General features: G+C 40.1%; 1 protein-coding gene across 1 annotated transcript in view; it reads left to right on the top strand.

The window, feature by feature from the left end:
* Positions 1–23,560, top strand: part of efna3b (ephrin-A3b) — a 95,154-nt gene extending 71,594 nt beyond the window's left edge. The window contains exons 2-5 of the mRNA XM_079560946.1: positions 11,595–11,887; positions 13,777–13,842; positions 14,370–14,447; positions 23,365–23,560. Coding sequence (XP_079417072.1) covers positions 11,595–11,887; positions 13,777–13,842; positions 14,370–14,447; positions 23,365–23,483 — 556 coding nt within the window. The 3' untranslated portion in view covers positions 23,484–23,560. The remainder of the gene's footprint in view (positions 1–11,594; positions 11,888–13,776; positions 13,843–14,369; positions 14,448–23,364) is intronic.
* The last annotated feature ends 1,315 nt before the right edge of the window (positions 23,561–24,875 follow it).

Below are 24,875 nucleotides of genomic sequence, written 5' to 3'. Positions count from 1 at the left end.
AAATGGTAGTATTATGTTCAAACTGCAAAAAAAAAAAAAAAGGTTTGGTAAATAAATACAGGTCTCAAAATGTTTGCTTTGCTTCATATCTGTCATTTTTTTTGTAATATAAAGTTCTCTTACTGAAACGGTTACAGTTTGCTACAAGGACAAAAATGCAGATGTTAAAACAAAAGAAACATCTATTGATATGAATGACTCGTTACATCCCCAGTAATGCTATAGCCGTGGTAAACAAGTGGACAGCGGTTTGTTGTGAGCCTTTTCTCTGAGGCAGCCTCTCGTCCACTATAGCTCCTGTCTGATTGCTGCACTACAGACACAGCGCTTGCTAACAAGGCCTCTCTAAAGTCAGCCTTCTGTAGTCCGTCTCTCTGTCTCGGTCCTCATCGACGTGAGGATCCTCGGCAGCCTCACATTCAGCAGGGCAGCGGTTCAATTATGTGCCGGCTGATTGGAGTCATCCCCAACACTGTTACGGCATCTCCTGTACAGAAGTGAGCGGGGATTAGGCCGTGCCGTCCCGGGAGGCGCGGGGGCTTTTTATGTCCTGATTGGCAATCATTTGTAACGCGGCTGGACAGGGCCTAATCCAGTCACAACCTGGTGCCCATCAGCGACGTCTCCTCTGATTTCTTTAACCTTGATTTTAAAGCGGGCCATGCATGCTACTTTTGGCACATTTCTGAACGCTGCCAATCAACCGCCCGCTGCCTCCGGACCACAGGGTGAGCAGTTAGCAAGAGCAAAACTTAAAAGCACCGCCGGGCTAAGAAATGGGTCAAATTTCATACCTTCAATCACGTCGTATTAGAATGTAGGCAAATCATCAAGCCGTATTTGCAGATCCTTTGTTGCTGAGTATAAAAGTAAAGTTTTGGAAAAGTTTGAGAGCTGGGATGTGTGCAATTTGAATGAAATAGCAAAAGAAAGACATTTATTTAGGCAGTACAATATTCTTTGCAAACAACAAAGCACTCCTTTCTTCCTTTTTAAACCCTGCTGTATGATCTGAAGTGCATATTATTGTTGTATAAGATCGGCTGTTCATATTTCAGTTTTCTCTCAAATATTAATGCGAATGACTTAAAAAAAATAAAAAAATGTTTTATTCACTAGCAAGGACCACGCCACAACAAAGTGCAATTAAGATTTTATTCACAAGGTTAGTGTGGAGGGAAACTGGGCGAGACTGTGGGTGGGGGCTCCGTCTCGGATGAACCCAGCTATTCGGGACCCCCCTTCTAAGCAGGAGAATCATTGCTGAAATGGAACAAACATGAAGGGAGGGCGCGTGGGGTCGACAGTTTCAAACAAACTGAGATGACGAGGCTTGGCTTGGCATATAATGGCTCCTGAGTAATAAGAGGCGTGGTTAGGTGAAAGCATGAGTGGTTGGTGTGCAAAGTGTGATAGGTTGAGCCGTAGTCCCGCTCCCGAACCTAGTCAATAAATATTGACTCCATTCATTGCAAACCGAAAGACAAAAAAAGAGAGAAAAAAATATATATTCTTTTCCAACCAGATTGTAGATTTTACAGTATAAAATTGAAAAACAACTAAACTAGTATATTCTATAGCGTATAGGGGTCTCTAACCTTTTTTACCCAATGAGCTACACAATATGAGCATTGGAGAGCTACTTATGTTCAAAAACACTTGACACCCAGACGATTTACTCGCCAAGGTGGTATTTCAAAGAAAGTGACTTGAGTTTAGTCCTTATACTTCACTATATTAAACCAACTGTTCACAGATTGTGTTCAGCATGTCCAGAACAAACAGAAAACGCATCTTAAATTTGAGTTATGAAGCGTGTAGAGATGTAGAAAGTCTTTGGCGAGCTACTTGGAGAGGCTTGGCGAGTTACTGGTTGGAGATACCTGGTACATGGTATATGGTAAAGTGTTTAAATGCTTTAGTTAAAGGGACTATAGGGAGTTTAAAAATGTTAAAAATATGTATTTTCCTCCCCGTACATGTTCCAGCCATGTCCTAATGTGTAGAATGAGCCCAGACCTGTTCACCACAACTGCCTCTAAAATCCTGCACTGTCACTCAGAAAGGTGTCACTTCGGTCCAAATTGCCGTCATGCATGAGCTTAATATAGAAGGTGCAGTTACACATATGGCCTGAGGTGGCAGTAGTGAGTATGAAATGGCGAACTTGCATCCAGCCCCTTTAAGCTTTACAGCTTTACAGTGTGCCTTCAGTGAGTTGCGACATCACACATTCCAGTGGTCGGTGATCGATCTTTACCAGATGTTTCCAGAAGAAACAAAACAAAAACAAACTTTTTTTCTGAGATTTTCATGCTAATCAGAAGTGTTGAATAAAGCAGTTTTGGAAACACAATCAAAACCGTTTACACCAGGGGTCACCAGTTTTTTAGAGCAGAGGGCGACCTCAAAAGCTTTAACCTGCTCGGGTCAGGGATTAGGGTTAGAAACGGCAAATGTGGGGTAAGTTGTGTTTCACTCACACAGAAGCTAGAAGGTCTTGGCTTTCAAATAAGGTGTCACAGTGGCATAGCGGCTGTAAGCTCTCCAGTCAATACGCTTTGAGGTTTGAATAAGCATAATTGCTAACCCTATCCCTCAGGTGGCAGGTAACAGGTTAAGTTGTTTGTGGGCTACTGATTAAAAATATATCCCCAAGATTTAAAAGTTACACTGGTCAGATTAACCACAAGAACACAAACACAAATAAATTTTTAACAACCAGATTGCGAGAAAAAACAAACCGCTGGGATAAAGTATTTAGCAAGCTTTGGTAAATTCTTCATTATTTATAAAACCTCACAAAGAATTCTCATTATTAGAATTCATTTATTGGTATAAAAAAGTGATTCATGACGACAATCCTTAACTATTCCAACCAGACGCAGGGACGATGCACAGTGTTACTACGGCAACGCATACAACATCTACTTATGTGTGTATAAATGATTAGTGAATGATGAATGCTTTATAAATGTTTGATAAACGCATTATTTAGAAATACTGTGTGTAGCTATTGCAAAGTGTTGCAGTACTTCTCTGCAGTTCCTCTCTAAAACTTTAGCAAAGATCTACTCATTAATCCGTGTGCATTTGCAAACGTCGGTCTGGATAATAGTTTGCTGAAATGTTGGTTTTTCGCAGCCCTGGGTCTTGACTGTTAGGACCGCTAACCTCCACCTCCCACCGGCGCTGCTTCCTGCCTTATTGTGCTTTAACTTCTGTTTCCATGGTTCCCTCTCTCACGGCCGTACCGGGACATGGCTCCTGTTTGCTGACCTGTCATACTAAAAGGCTTTAATTAACCATTGAGAGTGTGGTTTAATAACTGTTGCCACCTGAGAGCGTTCAGACAGCCACTTTACAAGCCCAGCTTTCTTTGACAATGGTCTTAAAGTTTCAACTGACTAATTACAAAGACTGGCCTCCGCGATCCGCTGTTTCCAATAAAGTTGGTCTGAGGTGGAAAGTTGCTCGGGCAATTTAGACCAAGTAAGTGCTGTGAGAGTGTTATTATTTTAGAGATTGCTTCTTTACTTATACAAGTTTTCCGACCACAGTGGCACAGTTAGACTGGGCTCGTATTTAGAAGGGTTTAAGAGGTTGTATGAGCAAAAATAGACGGAAATGAGCATGGACCTAAACTTAAAGGAGCTATACCTGATTTTACTTCTAGAAATGGAATGAAGAAAAAGAAGCAGGACCTAGTTTTGGAGTTTGGACAAGATGATGGAAGATCTGTGTGTGTTAAATTATATAGAAGGAATGCATTTGTTGTTGTTTTTTAGCTTAAAGGGACTAGATGCAAGTCATTTTGTACTCACTACTGCCACCTCAGGTCTTATGCGCAACTGCAGCTTCTATATTAATCTCGCGCATGACGGCACTTTAGACCCGAATTAACAACTTTTTGAGTGACAGTGCAGGATTTTAGAGGCAGTTGTGGTGAATAAGTCTCATTCTACACATAAGGAAATTGTTGGAACATGTAAGGGGAGGAAAATACATATTTTTTTTACATTTTTAAACTTTTTTTTGCAATATTTTTGAAAGCTTTATTAAAAAAGCAATCACCAAGACAATGTTTCCATTTGCTGGAATATGTTAAAAAACAAACAAAAAGGCTTGATAACATTTATATGAGGAGTAAAAAACATAGTTTAGCGGAAATTTACAAAATTTGGCAGAAAATTCAATTTGGTCGTTACAATAAAAAAAGTATATGAAATCCTTGTCATTTGTTGCATGGAGTTGCCATAGCGATGACCAGAACTCCTCATTTACTTTAATGGCAAAATTGTGTAATTGCACAATTTTACCAAATGACAAAATGACAAAATAAAGGGCAAATGGAAACACTGTTTTTCTCTTTGTTTATACCATAAGGTTTCAAAAAAATATACAGTTTTCATACTCTCTACAAAAATCAGTGGAAATCTAAACATTGTGAACCACACTATATGTCTCATTTCATGAATCAGCTACATGTATTACTTAGTTTACTTATTTACGTAGTTTGAAATTATGAAATCAAATTGATTTACGAATATATATATTTTTTGCCATATCGTCCAGCCCCACAGTACAGGTCGAGGAGTAAACGCAATTGGATTGGATTTGCAAGTTCAATTCAGTCCCTCAATAGCAAAGACCTTCGCAAATAACTAAACATCTCGTCTCCTCGGGGCCTTACGATGTTTAGAAACAACTGAGATTGTATTTGGACTAACTTTGCTAATTACATTGAGATTAAATATCTTCCTGTCATAGCTGCTGTAGTAGTAGTAACAGTAGTAACATAGAAGCTCGAACTGCAAAAATAAAAATGCTCTAGTCGACTGGAGTATAGATTTCTTACGCCCCTAAAGCCTCCGCGGGCATTGATCCAAAGCGCTTCAAAGACGATCGTTGTAGGTATCTGGTGGAGTTTTCAAAAGACAAAGTCACAAATTCTCCTTACAAAGTCTGTCTTCTTCCCCCACAAAGACCCGGGATGAGCGGGATAAGCTCGTGTGGCTCCGGTTACAAAAAGGGACTTATGTCGGGAGTGTTTTATTGACGCGCAGCTCCGGTAGATGATCGCCGGGCAGAGGGTAACTGTGTAGCATTATGCGGCTGTCCACTGATTTATACAGGCTGCGGACGCGCTGCCTCCATCTGCCTTTTTACTGTAGTGACATTGATCCCAGTCCACTTTGATCTCGCTCTTAGCTGGATAGTACCCCCCCCCTTAACTCTCTCACTCGCTCTCTCTTTCCCCTCCTCACTCCAGTCCCATGTGGGCAGACCGTGCAGCTCCTTAACCCCGACTAGCCCACGTCTCATCCCATAAATCCACCAGTCTTTCTCCGTCCATCATCTCGTCTCTGGTGGATCTCACCCGGGTTCGTCTGCTGCTGCTGGAGTGATTATGCATGACGCACAGTACTGAGAGAACATACAGTAATTCCTGAAATGCTGCTCATTGTTGTGTCGTAACCTCTGTTTTCTAAACTTTATGAACGTCAGCGCATGTTGTACGTTCTGTTCTTTTCCCCGGGAAAGCAATAAAAGCAGCAAAGCAAACACACAATCACATTTACTACCTACTGCTGTAATCGTTTCTTTTTTACCGCGATAATAGATGCCGTCTGTAATGTAAACATACGTCTGTCGGTGCTGACTTTCCTGCGTTACCATAGCAACTGTGACACAGGTTTTCGTGAATGAACCTACAGTAAAAAACAAAGTATGTTGAAGCAGATCCTGTTCTCGCTGCTCAACTTTATCAGCTACAATTTAATAACAGGCCTGTCACAATAATGACTATATCGACTTGTGCAAAACAGTATATTTATGGGCTCAGATTTTATTGCGTTTTTTTTTTTACTATTTACTTTACTCTGTTTTGCAATACTTCAACAACTTAAGCTTAGTGTGTTTCTTTATTTCGACTCGTGTTACTGGAGATATGTTGATAGACGCACATTGTTTGCAGTTCGTTTCAGGTCTTCAATAATATTGTTAATCGCAAAAAAGGCGAGACGCTGCAGGCGAATAGGGACATTTTTTAAATTTACAGATATTAATTTGAAACTTTTGCTGTAGATTACTGGCATAAATGTGAGAAAAAATATTTTGCAAGTTTTCTGTCATTTTATGTTTTTTGTATAAAAAATAAGGTGCTTTATGCCTAAAAATGCCCAAAATGTTCCATCTTTTCGGCGATGAAATCTGAATAACGGATTGAGCTACATTCAAATTTATGCTTTCATTTTATTGATGAATGAGTTAGCAAGACTTTTTCAGAGGGGATTTTGGATATCTTGTTTAGTTTTAATATAAGCTGTTTTTTAGTGGAAAAAACAGTAAATATTACATTTTCTCCTTATTTTTTGACATTCAAAACTCAATAAATCATACTAGGAATTAGTTATTAAAAAATCTGAAAAAATCTGAAAAATATAGTTCAGGTTAAGTCTTCAGGTGCCACTGATATGGACATAGTGTCGCCACAATGAGAGAAAAATGCGTTTTGAGAGAAAGGCCCTTGAAATGACGTTTTCCTTTATAAAGCTATGGGGAAACATTGGATCAGCGCAATATTTAAACATGTTATTGTGAAGAATATAGGTATATTTTTTTCCAGGTGAAAGCTTATATGTTCAGAGACCAATTTGGCCCAAAACCTGAAAACTGAATGAATTACTATATCAACATATCGTTCAATAAATAACAGATGAACTATATATTTTTGGGCTCGATATTTTACATTTTTTCTTTGTAAAACTTTGATTTCAAACTGAAGTGACATTATATTTCATGTTTATTGCAGCTTGTGTGGTATTTTAGGATATGATGATGCGCTTTTAGAAGAAAGGTTTTTATGCCTGAGAGTTGACAGTATCGAGTATCGTCAGAGTCAATAATATCGTTTAACGCGATTTTTTTGCCTCAATGTATCAAACTTCAAATTTGTTATCGTGACAGGCCTAAATTATCTTTCACCAGGCTTTGCCCCCGCCTTAACCAAGCGCATTTTCTCCACTTCAGCTTTACCCAAATCTAAAGGCTTTGTACCAGGAGAGCAACAGGGTGACGCCTCGTTTGAAAGCTAAGACCCACAAAACCCGTGTCACATTTTATAAGCGTTTTTGTCATGTTTTCAGGGCTTTTATGTCGCTATCTAATTGTGTTATTGTTGCTTTTCCAGCACGTTTTTGTGGCTTTTTTTTTTGCTTTTTCATCACTTCTTAATCATGTTTTTGCTGCTTCTTCGTCACTTTTTTAAACTAAATTTTCATCCTCGTTTCCGTTGTCATTTTGACACTTTATACACACGAAGCTTTTAGATTTGGGTAAAGCCAAAATGGAGAAAACGCGCTCAGTTCAGGTGGTGTTATAAGAGTTTCCTTACACTTACAGTTATATATTGGTCTTATCTCCATTGTTTCAAACCTACATTATGAACCCTCTCAAAACCCATTGTACGAATCACATTATTGGATTCAGCCCTAGGTTTTTTTCCACAATCTCCTCTTTGTGTTTGCGCCTGTTCACGAAATCTCGGAGATCACACTCTCAAAGATAATAGGTTGGCAGATTAATTTGATACGCTTTCATGTCACACCTAGATTTTCTTGTACACACTTGTGCTCTTGTTTTGTTTTTTTTATCTCCGGGATGCGATTTTGCTTTTTGATTACCGTAGATGCTCTGAGCTGCCCTCCCTCTAGTTTTTCATTTTCTTTCCTTTTTTTTTGCCCTCTATCTCTTCATGTTTTCTTTGGCATCTTCAAACTGCTATTTATTTATGTATTTTTTTACTCCATTTGCATCCACACCTCCCTTGTAGTCGTTTTTTTTTTCTCGTATTTACACTATAAATAGTTTCCTCAAAGCTTGACGTACTTTTTATAGAACTTATGCCTGTAAATCTGCAGACTTATGTATGTGATGCAATAAAAGTGCAAAAAAAAAGAAAAAAAAAAGGAGGACAAATTAATCTTTCCAGTTATGTTTGTCAGAGAGGGGAGAGTAATCACGCGCAGGAAAGGACTGAGGCAAAGCTGTGATGAGGAGCCGGAGACATCGCAAGCAGGGTTTCGATCTTTATTTAATAATTGAATAATAATCTCCCTGGAGACATGACCTAGAACTGGCAAAGGCAGCTCAAGGGGTGTCATGATGGCACACTGGCGCCCTCATGTGGCACCTTGGCATCACTACTTGACAGAGACACAGGCCAGACTGAAATTCCTTTCTCCTACATGTTTAAATCAGATTAAAAAATCCCAAATCCTCTGCATTTCCTGTAAATACCGTCTGTGTCCCGTGGGCAAGACAAGAAAGTTAAAGTGTGTGCGACACATTAGACACATTTTTTGCTAAAACATAGTTAACACAATTATACTTAAGATTTTGCTTAAGATTAAGGCCATTTTAGTGATGTTTATAGTTTCACTTCCTTATTGGACACCGACAGGAAGTGACTTAAGAGAAGGTAAACAATTTTAAACTGTTGCCATGCCAACTATGTTATGTCAAAGGGAAATGAGTCAAACTGCTATGGAAATTTACCTAACCTGTCACTTCCTGTCAACAGCTTAAAAATAAAATAAAAAATATTTTCTGCCCAACATTTCTTCATTGACATTGCTGCTTCACTGAAATAAAATGATAATTATGCAACTGATGTTATTCTTCTAAACAAGTCATATTTTCAAAAGCATTAAAACCTGTCATATGCACTTTAAGCAGGAAATGAGGGAGACATTCATCATTTTGCCAGAACCGGCACATGACCTAAACTTTAAACTTCTTAACCTCTGCCTGAACTGAGCGCATAGTTTTCTGCTTCTGCTTTACCCAAATCTAAAAGCTTGTGACTGTGAGAGCAGCAGTGTAATGCCTAATTTGAAAGCTAAGACCTACAAAAGTGATAGTTACCTTTGTTATCCCGTTGTCTTTGTCTTTTTTTTGTCGCGTTTGTAGAGCTTGAGTAGATCATGAAATAAGTATGCCGTAAACAAAATAAAACAAAAAATGAAATGAATGAAATATCACTGAATTAATCTCCCCAATGGGCGTAAGGCTGGGATTTTGAAGTAATTTGACTATTGTTAATTGTATCGTCAGATATATCGTGATTGTGATATTTCTATTTTATATCGCCATATCACCCTGCTCTACTCTTATCTCCCGAGTGCTCTCTACTTCGGCTTTACCCAAATTGAAAAGCTTCTCAACTGGAGAGCAGCAGTGCAATGCCTCATTTGAAAGCTAAGACCTACAAAAGTGATACTTTTTTATCCCATTGTCGCCGCATTTTGGTCACATTTTTGATGCGTTTTTGTCGCTTTTTTGTCACTTTTCTGTAATTTCTTTGCATTTATGTCACTATTTTTTAGTGGGGTTTACATCATTTATCTCTAAATATCATTTCTGTAGTTTTCACATCATTGCAATCGTCTAAAACAGTGGTTCTCAACCTTTTGGAGCCGCGACCCCATTATAACAGGTAAAGGGATTCGTGAGCCCTCGCCAGGGTCACACCGTGTGAAATCGGAACATTAGCCTACATAATTCTTAAAAACCAATGAAAAAAAACAAATGGCTGAAATAAAATTCATCAAACAAATAATGGCACTCTGGTAAAATAGCAAGCACATGCTACAATAATAATAATAGCATTTTAATGCTAATTAAAATATGTATATTTTATCTAAACGATCTGGCGACCCCCCAAATTTGTCTCGCGACCCCCAGGTTGAGAACCACTGGTCTAAAACCTCACACTAACTTGTCCTTTCTTATATCACGTTGGATCTGTTCATAAAGCATACATGTCTTTGCCCAGTGTTCATTGGCTTGTACATGATTTACAACCCGTTTTTGTCACACGTGTCTGAAGTGATGGCTTTGGGGACCTGGGAAGACAATGCATTCCACACACACACATATATAGTAATAGAGTCCCAGACATGAACTCGCCTTATCCTCTTGTCAGGGCCGGTCTTTTTTGGGCTTGATGTTGATGTATGGGTTTTTGGGGGAGAGCAGAGAAATGTGGCCGGTCGGATGTTGACGAGTGACTTGTTGCGTCTCAGGTTGATGTACGAGCGCTGGGGTTAGGGGACGTTTGCCGCGCTGACACTGGCCCTGGGGTTTAAAAGCTAAAGCTGGATGCTCTGTATATGCAGCAAATACACGCTCAAACCGGTTCAAACACATCTGCTGTGTGGGTAAATAAGATGAAGGACAGAGGGGTGGTTTGTCCAAGTACAAAGTTGCACAAGACGACGATGCAACTTTGCTGAAAAGTGGACACAGGTTTTAGACAATGCGTCGTTCTGCTGTTACGCATTAGTTTGCACATGACTGCGTAAGTGGATTTGCGTGTTGGAAGCATCTTTTTTTGCTTTTTCATCTGCTGAAAATCGACCTTGTCACATATTTTGCAGTCAGTGCCGTTTGACACATGGAACAACACATTCATCTGTACCTTTGCAATATTTAGTCGCTCGACAGTCAGTTTTTGTATTGTCAAAGCCACACTGCACACAATACTGATTTGGTTTGACCGAGCACATTTAATCCAGTTCGGCTTCACCCAAATCTAAAAGCTTCTCGACTAGAGCTTACAGCCTATGGGCCAATATAAGACTGCGTTTTTGTCACGTTTGTCCAGGGCCAGGCGGTGCTGAGAGACCAGATTTCCCCAAAAATGCTATTTCTGTGCTCATTTCCTGTTTATTTGATATTGCCTGTACTGTAATGCGTAAATGATCCACCAGGGGGTGTTGTAGCTCCCTCAGCACCCTGGGTTCCCACGGCCTAGCGATTGTCACATTTTAGTTCCTTTTTTATCATTGCTTTTCTGGCATGTGTTTGTCCAGGGCTGTGGGAAGATATTTTGGCTAGGCGGTGCTGAGAGACAAGATTGTCCCCAAAAATGCTATTCCTGTGCTCATTTCCTGTTTATTTGATATTGCCTGTAATGTGTAAATGATCCACCAGGGAGTGTTGTAGCTCCCTCAGCACCCTGGGTTCCCATGACCTTGTGTTTATCGCACTTTTGTTCCTTTTTATCATTTTCCCGGCACGTTTTTGTCATGTTTTTTGTTGCATATTAATCACCTTTTCGTTGTGTTTTTGTCTCTTTTTTAATGCTTTTTTAGCATTAACATTTATTGTCGTTTTTTTTGTCACATTTTAGTCGTGTATTTGGAGCTTTTTGACAAATTTACTGACACCTTTGTGTTGCTTTTCCATCACGTTGTAGATGCGTTTTTAATTGTGTCATAGTTGCTTTTCTGGCATGTTTCTGTCACGTTTCTGTCGTGTGTTTTTGTCACATACGCATCACTCACTAATTTTTGACGTCTTTCCGCTTTTTTCAAGAACAGGAGAAAATACGAGGTTAATAACCCACTACAAAAGCTTTGGTTAACTTTACTTTTTAATTGGATTGTGTACACCCTGATAAATCCTGCTTCCCCGTTGTACAGTTAACTAAAATGCAATATCATTTCTCTATTAACTTTTACAATACTCCACATGCCAGTATAAAATAGATGAAGTAACCGTTATCTTCCCCTTGTCTGTGTCTCCAGTTTGCGGCGGGAGGGCTACACGATGCAGGTGAACGTCAACGACTACCTTGACATCTACTGCCCGCACTATAACGACAGCACGCGGATGGTGGGCACCAGCGAGCAGTACGTCCTGTACATGGTCAGTTACCGTGGATACCGCACCTGCGACCCACAGCTGGGCTTTAAGAGGTGGGAGTGCAACCGCCCCCACGCGCCCCACGCCCCCATCAAGTTCTCTGAGAAGTTCCAGAGGTACAGCGCCTTCTCCCTGGGCTACGAGTTCAACGTGGGGCAGGAGTACTACTACATCTGTGAGTACTTTCAGTACGCAGGAGGAACGCGAACAAGAGCATCACAATGATGTGCAGAACAAGAAACACCCCCCCATTCAAATTGTGTGAGAAAAATCTGACCTTGTGTCATAAATTTTATAACTGATGATGTGTCAGATGAGGAAGATGTGTACCTCCAGTGCTGCGCGAAGTGCGTTCTGGCTAATACGCTCGTGCACAGGTGTGTGAAAAGACACTGTTTAATATTGTACAGCGTTATACTGCACACCTGTGGTCCAACTATAAACGCTCGAGAATATGAAAACTTAATGTGGCATAGAATGAGCTGGATGGAAGGGCGGCTGTCAATTTCAAAGAGTTTTAGAAATGCATAAAATGTATAGAACTTAAGGACGACTTGCCCTCAATTAAATTTTTTTGCTGATAAACAGTATAAATGAGTGTCCAATAGTGTTAATAATAATAATAATGCATTGGTTTTATATAGCGCTTTTCTGGACACTCAAAGACGCTTTACATTGCACTATTCGTTCACTCCATACTCGGTGGTGGTACTACTATTGTAGCCACAGCTGCCCTGGGGTAGACTGACAGAAGCGAGGCAACCAGTCTGCGCCATCGGCCCCTCCGACCACCACCACCACTCACTCACTACATTCGCTAGGCTTCCTGGTGTTCCCAAACGGTCTCTCGTCCAAGTCCTGCCAGGCCCTTCCCTGCTTAGCTTCCCAGGGCTGACGGGATTGGGCAGAGCAAGGGTAAAGTATGGCCACATGTTGTCTACATATCCTGATCATAATTTTGGCAATTTAGTGCAAATAAATAAAAAGTTGAACTTTTCTGCCTAAAACCGTCAGTGAGGCGAAATGTCTGTACTGCATTTGATTTTTGAATTTGGCGGCACTATTGGAGTAGGCGTGACTTCTGATGTCAGTCGTGGTATCTGACGTCTGTTGCCGCTGTGGGATATTAAACCCCAGTCTCGCGCACGCCTCGTGGCGAGTTGGAGTTGGAATAGCAAGCGAGTGTTTACATCGATGTCCAGGTTTGCGTATTGTTAGCATAGCATTTAGGTGGATTGTTTAGCATAGCGCTTTGTATTATAGATAATTGTATAGTGTTAGTAGTGTCAGTTGCTTGTATAGAGTTCGGGAATGTGATGTCATATCGCTAAGCATCATGGGATTAGCAGCAATTATAAATTAATGGAGATTTTAAAAGTTAAAATACTGGAGTTATTGTTCACATTAAACTATTTGGACACCACGATGTATTAGTATTTACCAGCAGTAACTCAGCAGCTAGCGGATGTATGCTAACAGCTGCAAAGATGGCGGATCTCCACGGTAACAATGGAATTTCCCGAACTCTGTTGTTAAATTATTTAGCTGGATTTAGCTTAGGACATTTGTTAGTGTAGTAAAATTATTTAGCTCAGCTTTTTGTGTATATTGTACCGTCTTGTACTACTGTGTTAGGATTGATCAAAATCCTAAACAATGAAAGAGGAAGCCACTAAATGAATATGTTAGTTGTGTCCGAACTCATTCCTAACTTTTCTAAATTTGTTTATAGCCACATTTCACAATTTTCTGGGTCATTGTCACAGAAATGCTCGTAAACCACCCAGAGAGTTCATGAAAGTGATAAGTGATTGTAATGAGATGGACAGTGTTTTAAGTTTACTATACGTTAAAGGAAGGCAAAACTAAATTTGTTCCACTACTAGAAAAGATTCAGGTGTATTGCCTTTTTACAGATGTATTTGTCGGCTTAACAACTGTGAGAAAATGATCATTATGAGCTTGACCAACATCAAATTCAGTGCCACACACATTTATAAAACGTTTGCTAAAAATATTTCAACTGTCAAAAATCATGCCATCTTTTTTTGTATTTGTGCTTAGCCACGCCCACACATCACCACGGCCGCAGCTGCCTGAGGCTACGAGTGTACGTCTGCTGTTCGACGGGTGAGTCCCTTCTGCCTTTTTGATGGGTGACCATGGCATACTGTCCTGGGACTTCCTGCCGCCTATATGCACAGTCCAATCTAAATACTGTTATGAATACGGTGGCCTTTCCCCTTTTGGCATTTTCTCTCTTGATCCCATCATGTCTGTTCCCCTCTGCTCCAGAAAGAGCATCTTTGAAGGCGCTCGGCCTCTCTCTGAGCCTCATCTCTCCTGCGCTTCTTGTCAGTATTCATTTATTGCTTTATGCGGTCAGTGGTCACAGCTATGTATATGTACAGATACCCCCTCTGCCTCGTCCTGCATTCTACATACACGCCCACGTACACTCTCACTTTGATCCTTGGCCTGTCCGGTCCTTTTAACTTCCATACTACTAACCTCTCTCTCTCCCTGTCTCCTCTTTCACACACAGCCCTCGTTCTGTCCACTCGGGGGCGATTTTACTTAACCCTTTACACCCTCGCTGTAGAAGACGTGTAGATGTAATTAAAGTGACCCGATGTCTTTTTCTGTCTTCCCCTCAGCTTCTGACGCACACGATGAGCCAGAGCCTACAGAAGCAGACTACACGCTCAGGCCAGGCCTCAAAATTGACGATATCGGTGAGTCACATAATTGTCATGAAATTGCAGAAGCATGATTGACGTCTTCAAACAAACAAAGAAAATAACAATAGCACGTTTGATTGTCCTCGGAAGAGCATCATTGTGAGAGAAATGCCTGATTCGTTACTCCAACAATGTGATCCCTACCTACTACTGTGCAAGTATTTATAGAATATATATCATGTACTACGGCTTTGACATGGAGGTTTGTGGACGAGGAAGAATCTATTCACAGTGTGGGCACTTTTAGTAGCTCTTCAACGTCAGCCAAAAGAGGGCCATGTCCAGATATTTTACATTTATAATTGAAGCCCATCTGCAGCAGGTGATCAATGAACTTGCCTATTAAGTCGATAAAAAAAAATCATACTTAAAGACGCTGTAAAAAGATACGGTGAGTATATACTATATCTAATTACACTTTCAAGTATTATTATTGCGATTCGATTTGCAATTGATCAATTAACATCAAGATTGAATTCACACAGTATATGGTACTTTTAAACAGAAGCTTTTACATTTGAGAGACAACTTAAATATTTTATATGTATATATATTATACATACAATTAGATCTCCCATGGAGAAGGGATATTTCGTCCTCTGTTTCACTGATATTCCCAAAAAATAGCAGGAGGACGTTCAATCATTTGAACTGCAATTTAAATTCAATAATTTTGTGGTCCGGTTGGGACACTGAAGTGAGGGCAACAGTGATTTTGAAATGATATTTTTTATATTGCTGACATTGAATTTTATGTATTTTTGATTGAAAACAAACATATTGTTGTGAAATTAAGCCACATGTCATACAGTATAACAATTAACATTATTTAACTAGATTTTAAATGTTTTGCACCTTCAATTATTATAAATGCTATGATAAGATAAGCTGATCTCACAATGGAGTAATTCACTTGTTGCATTCGGCTCTCGAGAAAAACACTCAGGGTGTGCAGAATAGACAGGTAATGTGCAAACAATGAAATAGTAGATAGAGGTATTTTATATACAATGACTACCAAAAACTTTAGGGGGCAAAAAGTATAAAAATAAAATAAACATACTATAATAAAAAAAATGTCAGTATTAGCAGTGCATTAACTACATTTTACTGGTTGTGTAATATTGGGGGTTTCGGCCTGAAAAGTTTGGGAACCCCTGACCAGTGGTTCTCAAGTGGTTTGGCTTCTGAACTCAAATCACAAGCCGCAACCCAAAACAGAAATGAATTTGTTATACGTAACATAAAATACTGTATTTTAGTCTAAAAAGTGAAAATCATGATAAAAAACAATTAAATAGCAATACTAGTAATAGAGCTGGGTAGTGTTTCTAATATTGACAGAAACGTTTTCTGGGGGGTTTTCGCTCCCCACAAAAAAGAGTTCCCACTTTTAGGTCCTGACCCACCTGTTGAGAATCACTGGTCTAGACTGCCCTCTTTGCATTTACCTCTCAGTTAAATGCACCCAGTCTCCCAGACTGAGGGAGAGGCACACTGACCTGTTTATGAGAAGATCAAAAGTGACCATCTACAAAAGAGACACCCTCACATCCCCAGCTGGCTTGGCAGGCTGCTATTGCTGAACAACCTCATGCATATTCATGAGACGCTCACACTTCCACGTGCTGCAGACGGCCACTAAGTTTTCTGACTGCTCTCTTCAAGAATTTATAAGAACATTTAACATCTATAGATAGTCCTGCTAATGTGCCTCTTTTGGCAAATATCAGGTGCATATGCTGCTCACGTCAGGCCTGCTCATGACACTGGGCTGAATCATGACATCTGCTAAATGTGTAAAAAAAAAAAAACGAGACGTTATTAATTGTTCATTCTAGCCATAAAGCCTGAAGTATCTGGGTAATAATAATATTTCCACCATGTTATTATTATATAATTGTGCAGAACTGTAAAGAGCAACTGGAAATGTAATTGACTGTAGAACAATAATGAGTTTTATCTGAGGTAAAATGTAAAAATAGCGAGCTTTGCGGGGTTCGCTGGCGGCAGTTTGGTGCAGACATGTGGGTTTGGGCCCGCAGCCTGTCGAGCGTTCACACTCGGGTCTGAGGTAACCGCTAAAATATGGCGCTGTTAATCGGTGCAGGAGCAGTGGATCCTGGGTAATAAATTTGTCAGCTTTTGCGGGCGTCATAAGGGGAGTCATCACAACGACTGCACGCTGCAAATAGCCCCAGGTCAAATGAGTTTTTCTCTGCCATCTCTCTGTCATCTCCCCTCATCCCATCAGCTCTTCTCCCTGGCGTTTTACGGCGAGGATGGAAGGCAGCGAAGGGGAAACTACTCAAATGTGGTTTATTCACCTTTTGATGTGTGAAATTGAGTTTTCCCTCCGCTTTTTTGTCTATTTTTCGCCAAACAGATACTCACAGTTTAATATGATACCATCTGTGTGCCATTTAATTAGTTTGTAGATAATCAATGGCTGAGCTAATCGTGAAGTCTTCGATTACCACGGCAACATAAACTTCATGATTTACTCTGATTGAAGAGTATGAGTTTTTAATTTTGAAGGGAAAAAAAGTTTAGGTACTACTGGTATTGATAAAATAAAAGTAACAAAAGCAGATACAGGAAAAAATAATATCCTCTTTAGAGATCAACCTTTGATGCCTGTCGGGTCCAGGGACAGCATTAAAGGAAGTTACTTGGTTGTTTCAGCTCAAACAAATTTAAAAGGAATAGTATTTGATGGAATACATTAACATTAATGTTCTGTTTTATGGTTCAATATGACAAATAGTATAGGTACACTGCAAAAAGGAATTAACTAGATTTGTATAAATGTCTCAACTCAATTTGAGCATAATAATAAAAATGTGTTGTTTTGTGTTTGAGTTGTTTTGTCTAGTTAAAATTTAGTTTGACATTTGTCCTACATTATTTCACTTGTTCTGAGATGTTTCTGTTTCATTTCAATACCTTTTGTCCTTATTTCAAACAATTTTCTTTGCCAATGGGGTAAGACAATTGGTCTTATTGGCAATTTTACTTTCTTATTTCAAGCAAGATTTACTTTGAAGGGAATATGCAGAGTTTAAAAATGTTAAAATTAAGTATTTTCCTCCCCCTACATGTTCCAGCCATGAGCAATGAGCTCAGACCTGTTCACCAAAACTGCCTCTAAAATCCTGCACTGTCAATTCAGGGCCGAAGTGCCGTCATGCACGAGCTTAATACAGAAGCTGCAGTTACGTGTGAGACCTGAAGTGGCAGTAGAGAGCATAAAAATGACCAACTTGTATCTAGTCTCTTTTAAAGTGGTCTGAAATGTCCTTAAACTAGCAAAGTTAACTTGGTCTGATCAGGAAAAAAGTCTAAATGATACATTTCCTCGACTCATTTAAGCAAATGCTTGATATTCTCTTTTGGCAGTGTATCGATCGTTCAGGTATCAGAAAAATACCAGTATCAGGAAAAATGTAACGGTACCCAGCCCTATAATAATAATGCATTAGTTTTATATAGCGCTTTTCTGGACACCCAAAGACCCTTACATTGCATTATTCATTCATTCCATACTTGGTGCTGCCCTGGGGTAGACTGACGGCAGCGAGGCAACCGGTCTGCGCCATCGGCCCCTCCAACCACCACCAACCAACCACTCACTCACTCCATTCGCCAGGCTTCCTCGTGTTACCAAACCGTCTCCCTTCCAAGCACCGACCAGGCCCTTCCCTGCTTAGCTTCCAAGGTCTGATCACAAACAGTCCTAGAAGTAGTCTAAAGCAGTCCTATAGTCTTCATTGAAATCCATTCTTAGATGGTCATTAGGAGCGTGTTTTGTATCGAGTCTAAAATGTTACGCAGTGTGCCTTTAAATATTTGGGCTATGGTCAGTATAGCCACCTCTCCTCCCCTGGATAAGAAAATGGATTAAATTAATGGGAATTTGACATAGGGACCGAGCTCCATGCTACTGTCCCAGCCTCTGCTTTATAAAGAAACTTGACTTACTGCTACTATACCACAAGTACACACACAAGTACACAGTTTATATCAAGTTATATCAATGTAAAATTATAGGCTTCGTTTTGTCTTTGATTAATTTTCTTTATACCTTCCACCAATGTATGTATAGTAATAGCCTAATTATATTTAAAAAATTGGCAGCCGTCTCCTGGGAGGTAAGTCAAAGCTGCTACAGTGAGCAGATGTCAAATGAAAAGCCGGGAGCAGAGAGTATTAGGTTAAACGCCTCGTGCATCTGTTGATAATATTGGGTGAATTACAGTCGCAATAACAGAACACAAATTACCTCGGCTCCTCTGAGTCTCTCTCACCTGTACCACTGTGCTACCAATTCAATTAATAGGAAGTCCCACGTGGCTCGAGGAAGTGAGGAAACCTGGGGGAGCTGTGAAATGAACAGAAACATGATGTCAGACCGTACGCTACAAGTTACAGCTTTAATTGTAGAACATCGGAAGGCACACACTTAGGTTGTTGTTACCTTTAAAGGTCCAACTCTTATATATATTTGATCATCTTTGCATATTGAGCATCAGAAGTTATTGTTTGTAGGCTTACTTAATGTAAATCACACCCCAGTGGTTCCAGCAGACGGCTTGGGAATGTTGAAAAGCCTGGATACATTTGGGCATGTATTTTAACATTGTGCTTGAATAGGCTATTACATTACATTAACACACACATGGGCTGGTGTTAGCATGTGATTAGCTTCAGTGCGAGGACATTTACTTTTGTGGGATCAGATTTCCGTAGCTGACGGTCAGCTCCGGACATTAGGCAGAAATCAGAAACTTTTCTAAAGTGGCTTTTATTGTCGCGATCATCAGTCCTTTAAGTGACAGTGTCTGCATAAGGTTTCGGCCACAGAACACTGCGGAATAGATGCAATAATCTTAATGTAAGTCTAGGATTTCAAACTCTTTGGATGCACAATGGCTATTATCGTGGCCAAATACTGTAAAGGGCACAAAAATAAAGATGATATGATATCTGAACCCCCACATCTATGCATGAGCAGACAGTAAAAGGCAGTGGAGGCATAATATTGGCCCTGATCTGCAATTTTGAAGAGCAAAGATCTTGTTTTAAACTGGACATTTCTATAACCATGAACATTATAGCAGTGTTAAAGTTCAGTAAAGTATTCAGTTCAATTTATTTACTATATCACAACAAGTTACCCTCTTACATAGTAATTTGTTAAGACAGACAACTTTGTTATTTACTTTCTGTCTCTGGCTCAGTGGTTCGAGTATAAGTCATAAGTGGTTCAAATCCCGGCTCCATCAGTCTTACTCCTGTGCAGCTGTCAATATGGCTTTACCACCACGGAGTGTGAGGAGTTAATGAATAACGACAAGTGTGGCGCTTGGAGAAGCCTGTCAAGCATAATACAAATGTAAGCCATTATTATTAATTAAAGCTTGAGCACAAACTTATAATTATTTACATTGCCCTGAAAGACATTTGTCTGTTAAACGCTATAAATTATAAGCCTCCACTGATCTTTATCAAATACATTTGTCTGTTTTTGCAAATGAATTCTTCTCTGGCCAAAAGCACATGGGGGATCTTGGCATATGTGAACGCATGACACATTCAATGCATATTTATTATCACTTTAATTGAACATTCATTGTACATTCATGTTACATAATATATTGGGAAATCTTCCATTTGTTTTGCAACCGAAAGCATTTTCTAGACGCGTATGGTTTAACAACTGCTTAACATAACAAAACAATGAAAAACAATTACATTTAAACAGTGTTTTGTCCTTTGAATCAACACTAAAATCTGACTTTACAAGGTAATCCTATTCGTGTGTTAAGTGCAAATCCTTTATCTGCATTTTCCACTACCTGCTCTTGGCTGCTTAAGCATTAGGTGAAAGACACTTCTTTACAAAACATACTAAGTCCTAGGTGCCTATTTAGCAGCACAAGATTAAGACAGGTTATTATTACATCGTGCACAATTGTCCTTCGTTCTTACCATATTCAGCTATTATTCTTTTGAATAGAAAGTCGCTCCATTATTTGCCTGTGTGTAATCATGTTTGTTTGACAGTTCGTGACAGCAGATCTCAGTGTGCAGACGTGTTTTGGCCCTATTAGCCCGAGCCACAGTCTTTAACCAGTTGTGCAAGATTTCCTCCTGTCTGCTGGCACATTCCACTGTCAGCTTCAGCCCCGCGGTGTCCTGACCTCCCGCTGCAATCCGAGTTACACCGCGGTCAAAGCATTTAACCTGGGCTTCTCTGCAGCACGGACCTCATTAGAGAGCCAGGGCAGAGCATATACCGGACCATCTTTAAAGCCAGGTGTCACGCTGCTATTATCCCACAGTGTGACCCGTCAGCAGCTGCAAATATCCCTGTGTGAGATATGGCAGGATAGAATGAAAACAAATCCTGATCGCCCTGAAGACGGTCTATAAAAGTGGTATCTGAACCCCCTCTTCAAAAGTACCACAAGAGGCCCTTCAATCAAGCAAATGTAGTGACCCTTTTTACTTATCATTTTATTTATAGCCATCTAATACAATAATAGTCTTTATAGATGTTAATCTCTTAACCCCCAATTGAACAGAGCACATTTTCTCCAGTTCTACTTCTTACAGGCTACAGGCTACAGGCTAGCCTACCGCCTTCTTTTTTTTATCATCACATTTTTGCCACTTTTGCATCACATTTTTGTCTTTTTTTCCGCCACATTTTTTTCATCACATTTTGGTATATTTTTTGTCACATTTTAGTTTTTTTAGTCAAATTTTAGTCTTTTTTCGTCACATTTTTGTCTTTTTTTCAGCACATTTTTGTCTTTTTTTCAGCACATTTTTGTCTTTTTTCAGCAAATTTTTTGTCACATTTTTGTCTTTTTTTTGTCACATTTTTATCACATTTTTTTTCATCACATTTTTGTATATTTTTCAGCACATTTTAAATTATTTTAGTCAAATTTTAGTCTTTTTTTTGTCACATTTTGGTATTTTTTTCGTCACATCTTTGTCTTTTTTTCAGCACATTTTTGTCTTTTTTTCCCCTACATTTTTTGCCACTTTTTCGTCAAATTTTTGTCTCTTTTTTGTCACATTTTTGTCTTTTTTTATGTCAAAAAATATGGCACAAACAAAAAACAAACATTTTATAGTGGTGATATTAGCTGAAGCGTAGGTTTGGGGTAAATTTCACTCATTGCACACTTAGCACAGTCTTGCTGGGAAGAGTATCTACCAGCACGAACCATCTTTCAAACCAGGTGTCACCAAACCATTTCCCGACAGTATGACCCGCCAGCAGCTGCAAAAATCCCACCGTGAGAAGCAGCAGAACAGATTACCCCCTCCTTTTTTAAACCCAGATGCCCCTAAAACAGACTACAGTGATCAGCCAATGAGTTCATCTGTCTATGTCATGTATCAACTCAGCGTTTCGGGCGTGTCTAGGTGCGCGTGTTGTGTGAGGCACCGTCTGGTTACAGAAGGCGGTGTGTTTTGTTCACTCTGCTGTCTAGCTCAAATGAAAAGGGTTATTTTTAGGTCACCAGTAGATGCACAGGCTCATAGTGGGTGTAATAGTGTACAAAGTGACTGTGTTCTGTGTGTGGGGGGGTGTCAGACAAAGAATGTGCCACTTTATCAGCACAATTGGAACGATTTAAAATGGCAGGACAACTCTTGCTGCATTGTTTTATCAGTGGAAGTAAGAACTAAAGTTTGGGTACATCATTTTACTGTACTTCCCATTATGAAGAACAATGGGAATACTTTGTAAAAGCAAGAAGTGCTGCACAGACTTTCACCCAGGCATTGCATGCATAGTTCTGGCTAGTATGACTTTATGTTAATGTGTATTTGTCGTTTTGCACAAATATGAACAAGCATTTAAGTTCCCATGTCCCTGTCAAGAATCGACTCAATGAATCCTGGAGCATTTCCTAAAAAAAAACAACGGATTCTCGTGCTCAGTAACAATTCCTAACCAAACCAAGAACCAGCAGAAACAAATAAACACGAAAATCTCTATTTCCAAATTGCATAGGACACATACATGTAACTAATGGGAGTTTTTTATTCAGGCCAAGATGTATTGCTAACATTGCAAACAGCAAGGTTCAAACTCTATCAACACAATGTCATATAAATGTCCAGCGAGTGTCCACTTGTTAATCAGAATCAGAATCCCTCTATTGTCATTGTACAAATGCACAAGGAAATTAAAAAAGCAGCTCCACAGTGATCTCAAGTAATCATAAATATATAATAATTAAATAATACTTAATTAATTGTCTTAAAGTTGGCCATAATCCACTGTCCGACCAACAACTAAAGTCGCCACAAGAAAACACGCTTTAATATTACATTCGCTGTGGCATTGTTTCATGACATCAAGCTTCTGCAATGGCAAAAGATCCAGTGTTGCATTATTTTTTCACCAAGGTCTTGCATTGATGATGGGAGAGTGTGTCCACTGCGCCAAGCCTTCTCCAGCACATCCCAAAGATTCTCAACGGGGTTAAGATCTGAACTCTGTGGTGGCCACTCATGTGTTAGAATGGTGTCTCATGCTCCTGAGCCACTCTTTCACAACATGAACCTGACGAATCCTGTGCCATCAGGGAAGAAGAAATCGATTGATGGAATAACCTGGTCATTCATGATGTTCTGGTCTCATTCTTTGGGCGCATAGTGTTGCTGAACCTAGACCTGACCGACTGCAGCAACCCCAGAACAGATAGTTAAATCCATAATCCGTCTTTTTTTGGGGGGGGGTCAGGCTGTGTATTATGGTCCAATTCCTTGTTTCTGTCAGTCTTTTAAATACTGCCCCCTTTTGGCCAGTGCTGTTACTGCGTCCTGTGAAACGCGCATGAACAAATTTATCCAATTCCCCTCTTGTTATTGTCTTTTCCAGACGACTACAACACATTCGTACCGAAGCTGGAGAAGAGCGTTAGCGGCAGCAGTCCGTCCCGCGACCGCCTTCTCCTCACCATCACGATGCTCCTTCTCGCCTCGCTCTTCATCTCCTAGCAACGGCCGTCCCATCGATGTCGCAACGCCAGGCTGCCTTGGGAAGGGGGTGCAGCATCCAAGAACGGGACGGGGGGGTGGGGGGGTGGGCGGGGGGCATTTGAATGGGGTGTGTGGGGTTGTGTGGGGGGTGTGGGGGGTGGTGCAGGGCAAAGAAACGAAACCACAAGACCAAAATGATTGAAGTTTTCTAATTTCGCGTGTGTTTGAGGGAGTACGGCTGAGTTGAAAGCCTTAAGGCGCTGGCTGACAAAAGCAGAACTGTGTATCACGCTAAAGTCAGTCATAACAGCAGGTGTGTGTGTTTGTGTGTGCATGTGTGTGTGTGTGTGTGTGTAAAGCGTGTGTGCGTCGAAGCAGGCCACAAGTCGAGCCTGTTTGATCCTGCACACACAAAGCATTTAAACAGCAGGAGCGGCGCAGTTGAAACTTAGACAAAAAGCAACATTAAATCCACCCACCCAAATTGGAAATCATCTGAAGACTTTTTTTTCCTTGGAACTGATTGGCTGTAACATTTCCTTAGGGCTAGTTGCTATAGTTTTCTGCAACAAACCGTCAAAACGAACTTCAATGCACCGAAGAGCAATTGCCTTTTTTTTTTTATTATTTCTTGGCCAGGGGGAAAGGAAGGATCCCCAGTCTAAAGACTTAAGGGACCAGATTAAGAACTGTTCTGGTCTTGTGTGTGTTCAAAGTAGCTTTTAGATAATGAACAAAAAAAAACACACACATCTTGGATCTCCAAATGCCAATTTTTGTTGTCAATTCCACTCCCGCCGTGATCATCATCAGGAGGGCAACAGACTGGACATGTTACGGGACGAGTTATAAAGCATTTAATCAACCAATCGTTCATGTAAGAGAGTTTGACGTGCCATCTTCTTTTGTGTTTGTGTTTGAGTTTCATTCTTAAGTCATTTCTGAGGTTATCAAAGCACATGGCGGGGGGTTGGGGAGAGGAGCCATGGATACACTCAGCAATACCGACATCGCCTTTTCAGAACGAAAGAAAAAAGTGGAATACCCGAGGTGGATGGGAACAGGAAGACGAACCAAACATCTACATTCAACGCAGCGTTTACTGTCAGTGAACCGGACTCTTTCTATGTAAAACCACTCGTCACTTCACGCACTGGTGCACCGTGATGCTCTGTATCTGAATGAGAAGAAACTACGTGATGCGTGCCTGTTAGCATTTCCATGTTCATCCGTTAATGTTACAAAGTGTTTTGAAAAAAAAAAAAATCGAAATAAGAAAAACAGTTTGTACAAACCAAGTGCTTTGGTGAGGGGGGTTAGACGTCAAACTTCAAATATAAAAAAAAAAAAAAAAATACAGCTGTACCGGTTGCATCCCAATAGCCGTTTCCATAGCAACTAGCACCTTAA

Source organism: Gobius niger (genome assembly GCF_951799975.1).
Source record: "Gobius niger genome assembly, chromosome: 8".
Taxonomy (NCBI): domain Eukaryota; kingdom Metazoa; phylum Chordata; class Actinopteri; order Gobiiformes; family Gobiidae; genus Gobius; species Gobius niger.
Note: the sequence above shows the minus strand (reverse complement) of the source record. Positions and strands in the feature narration are given on the sequence as shown.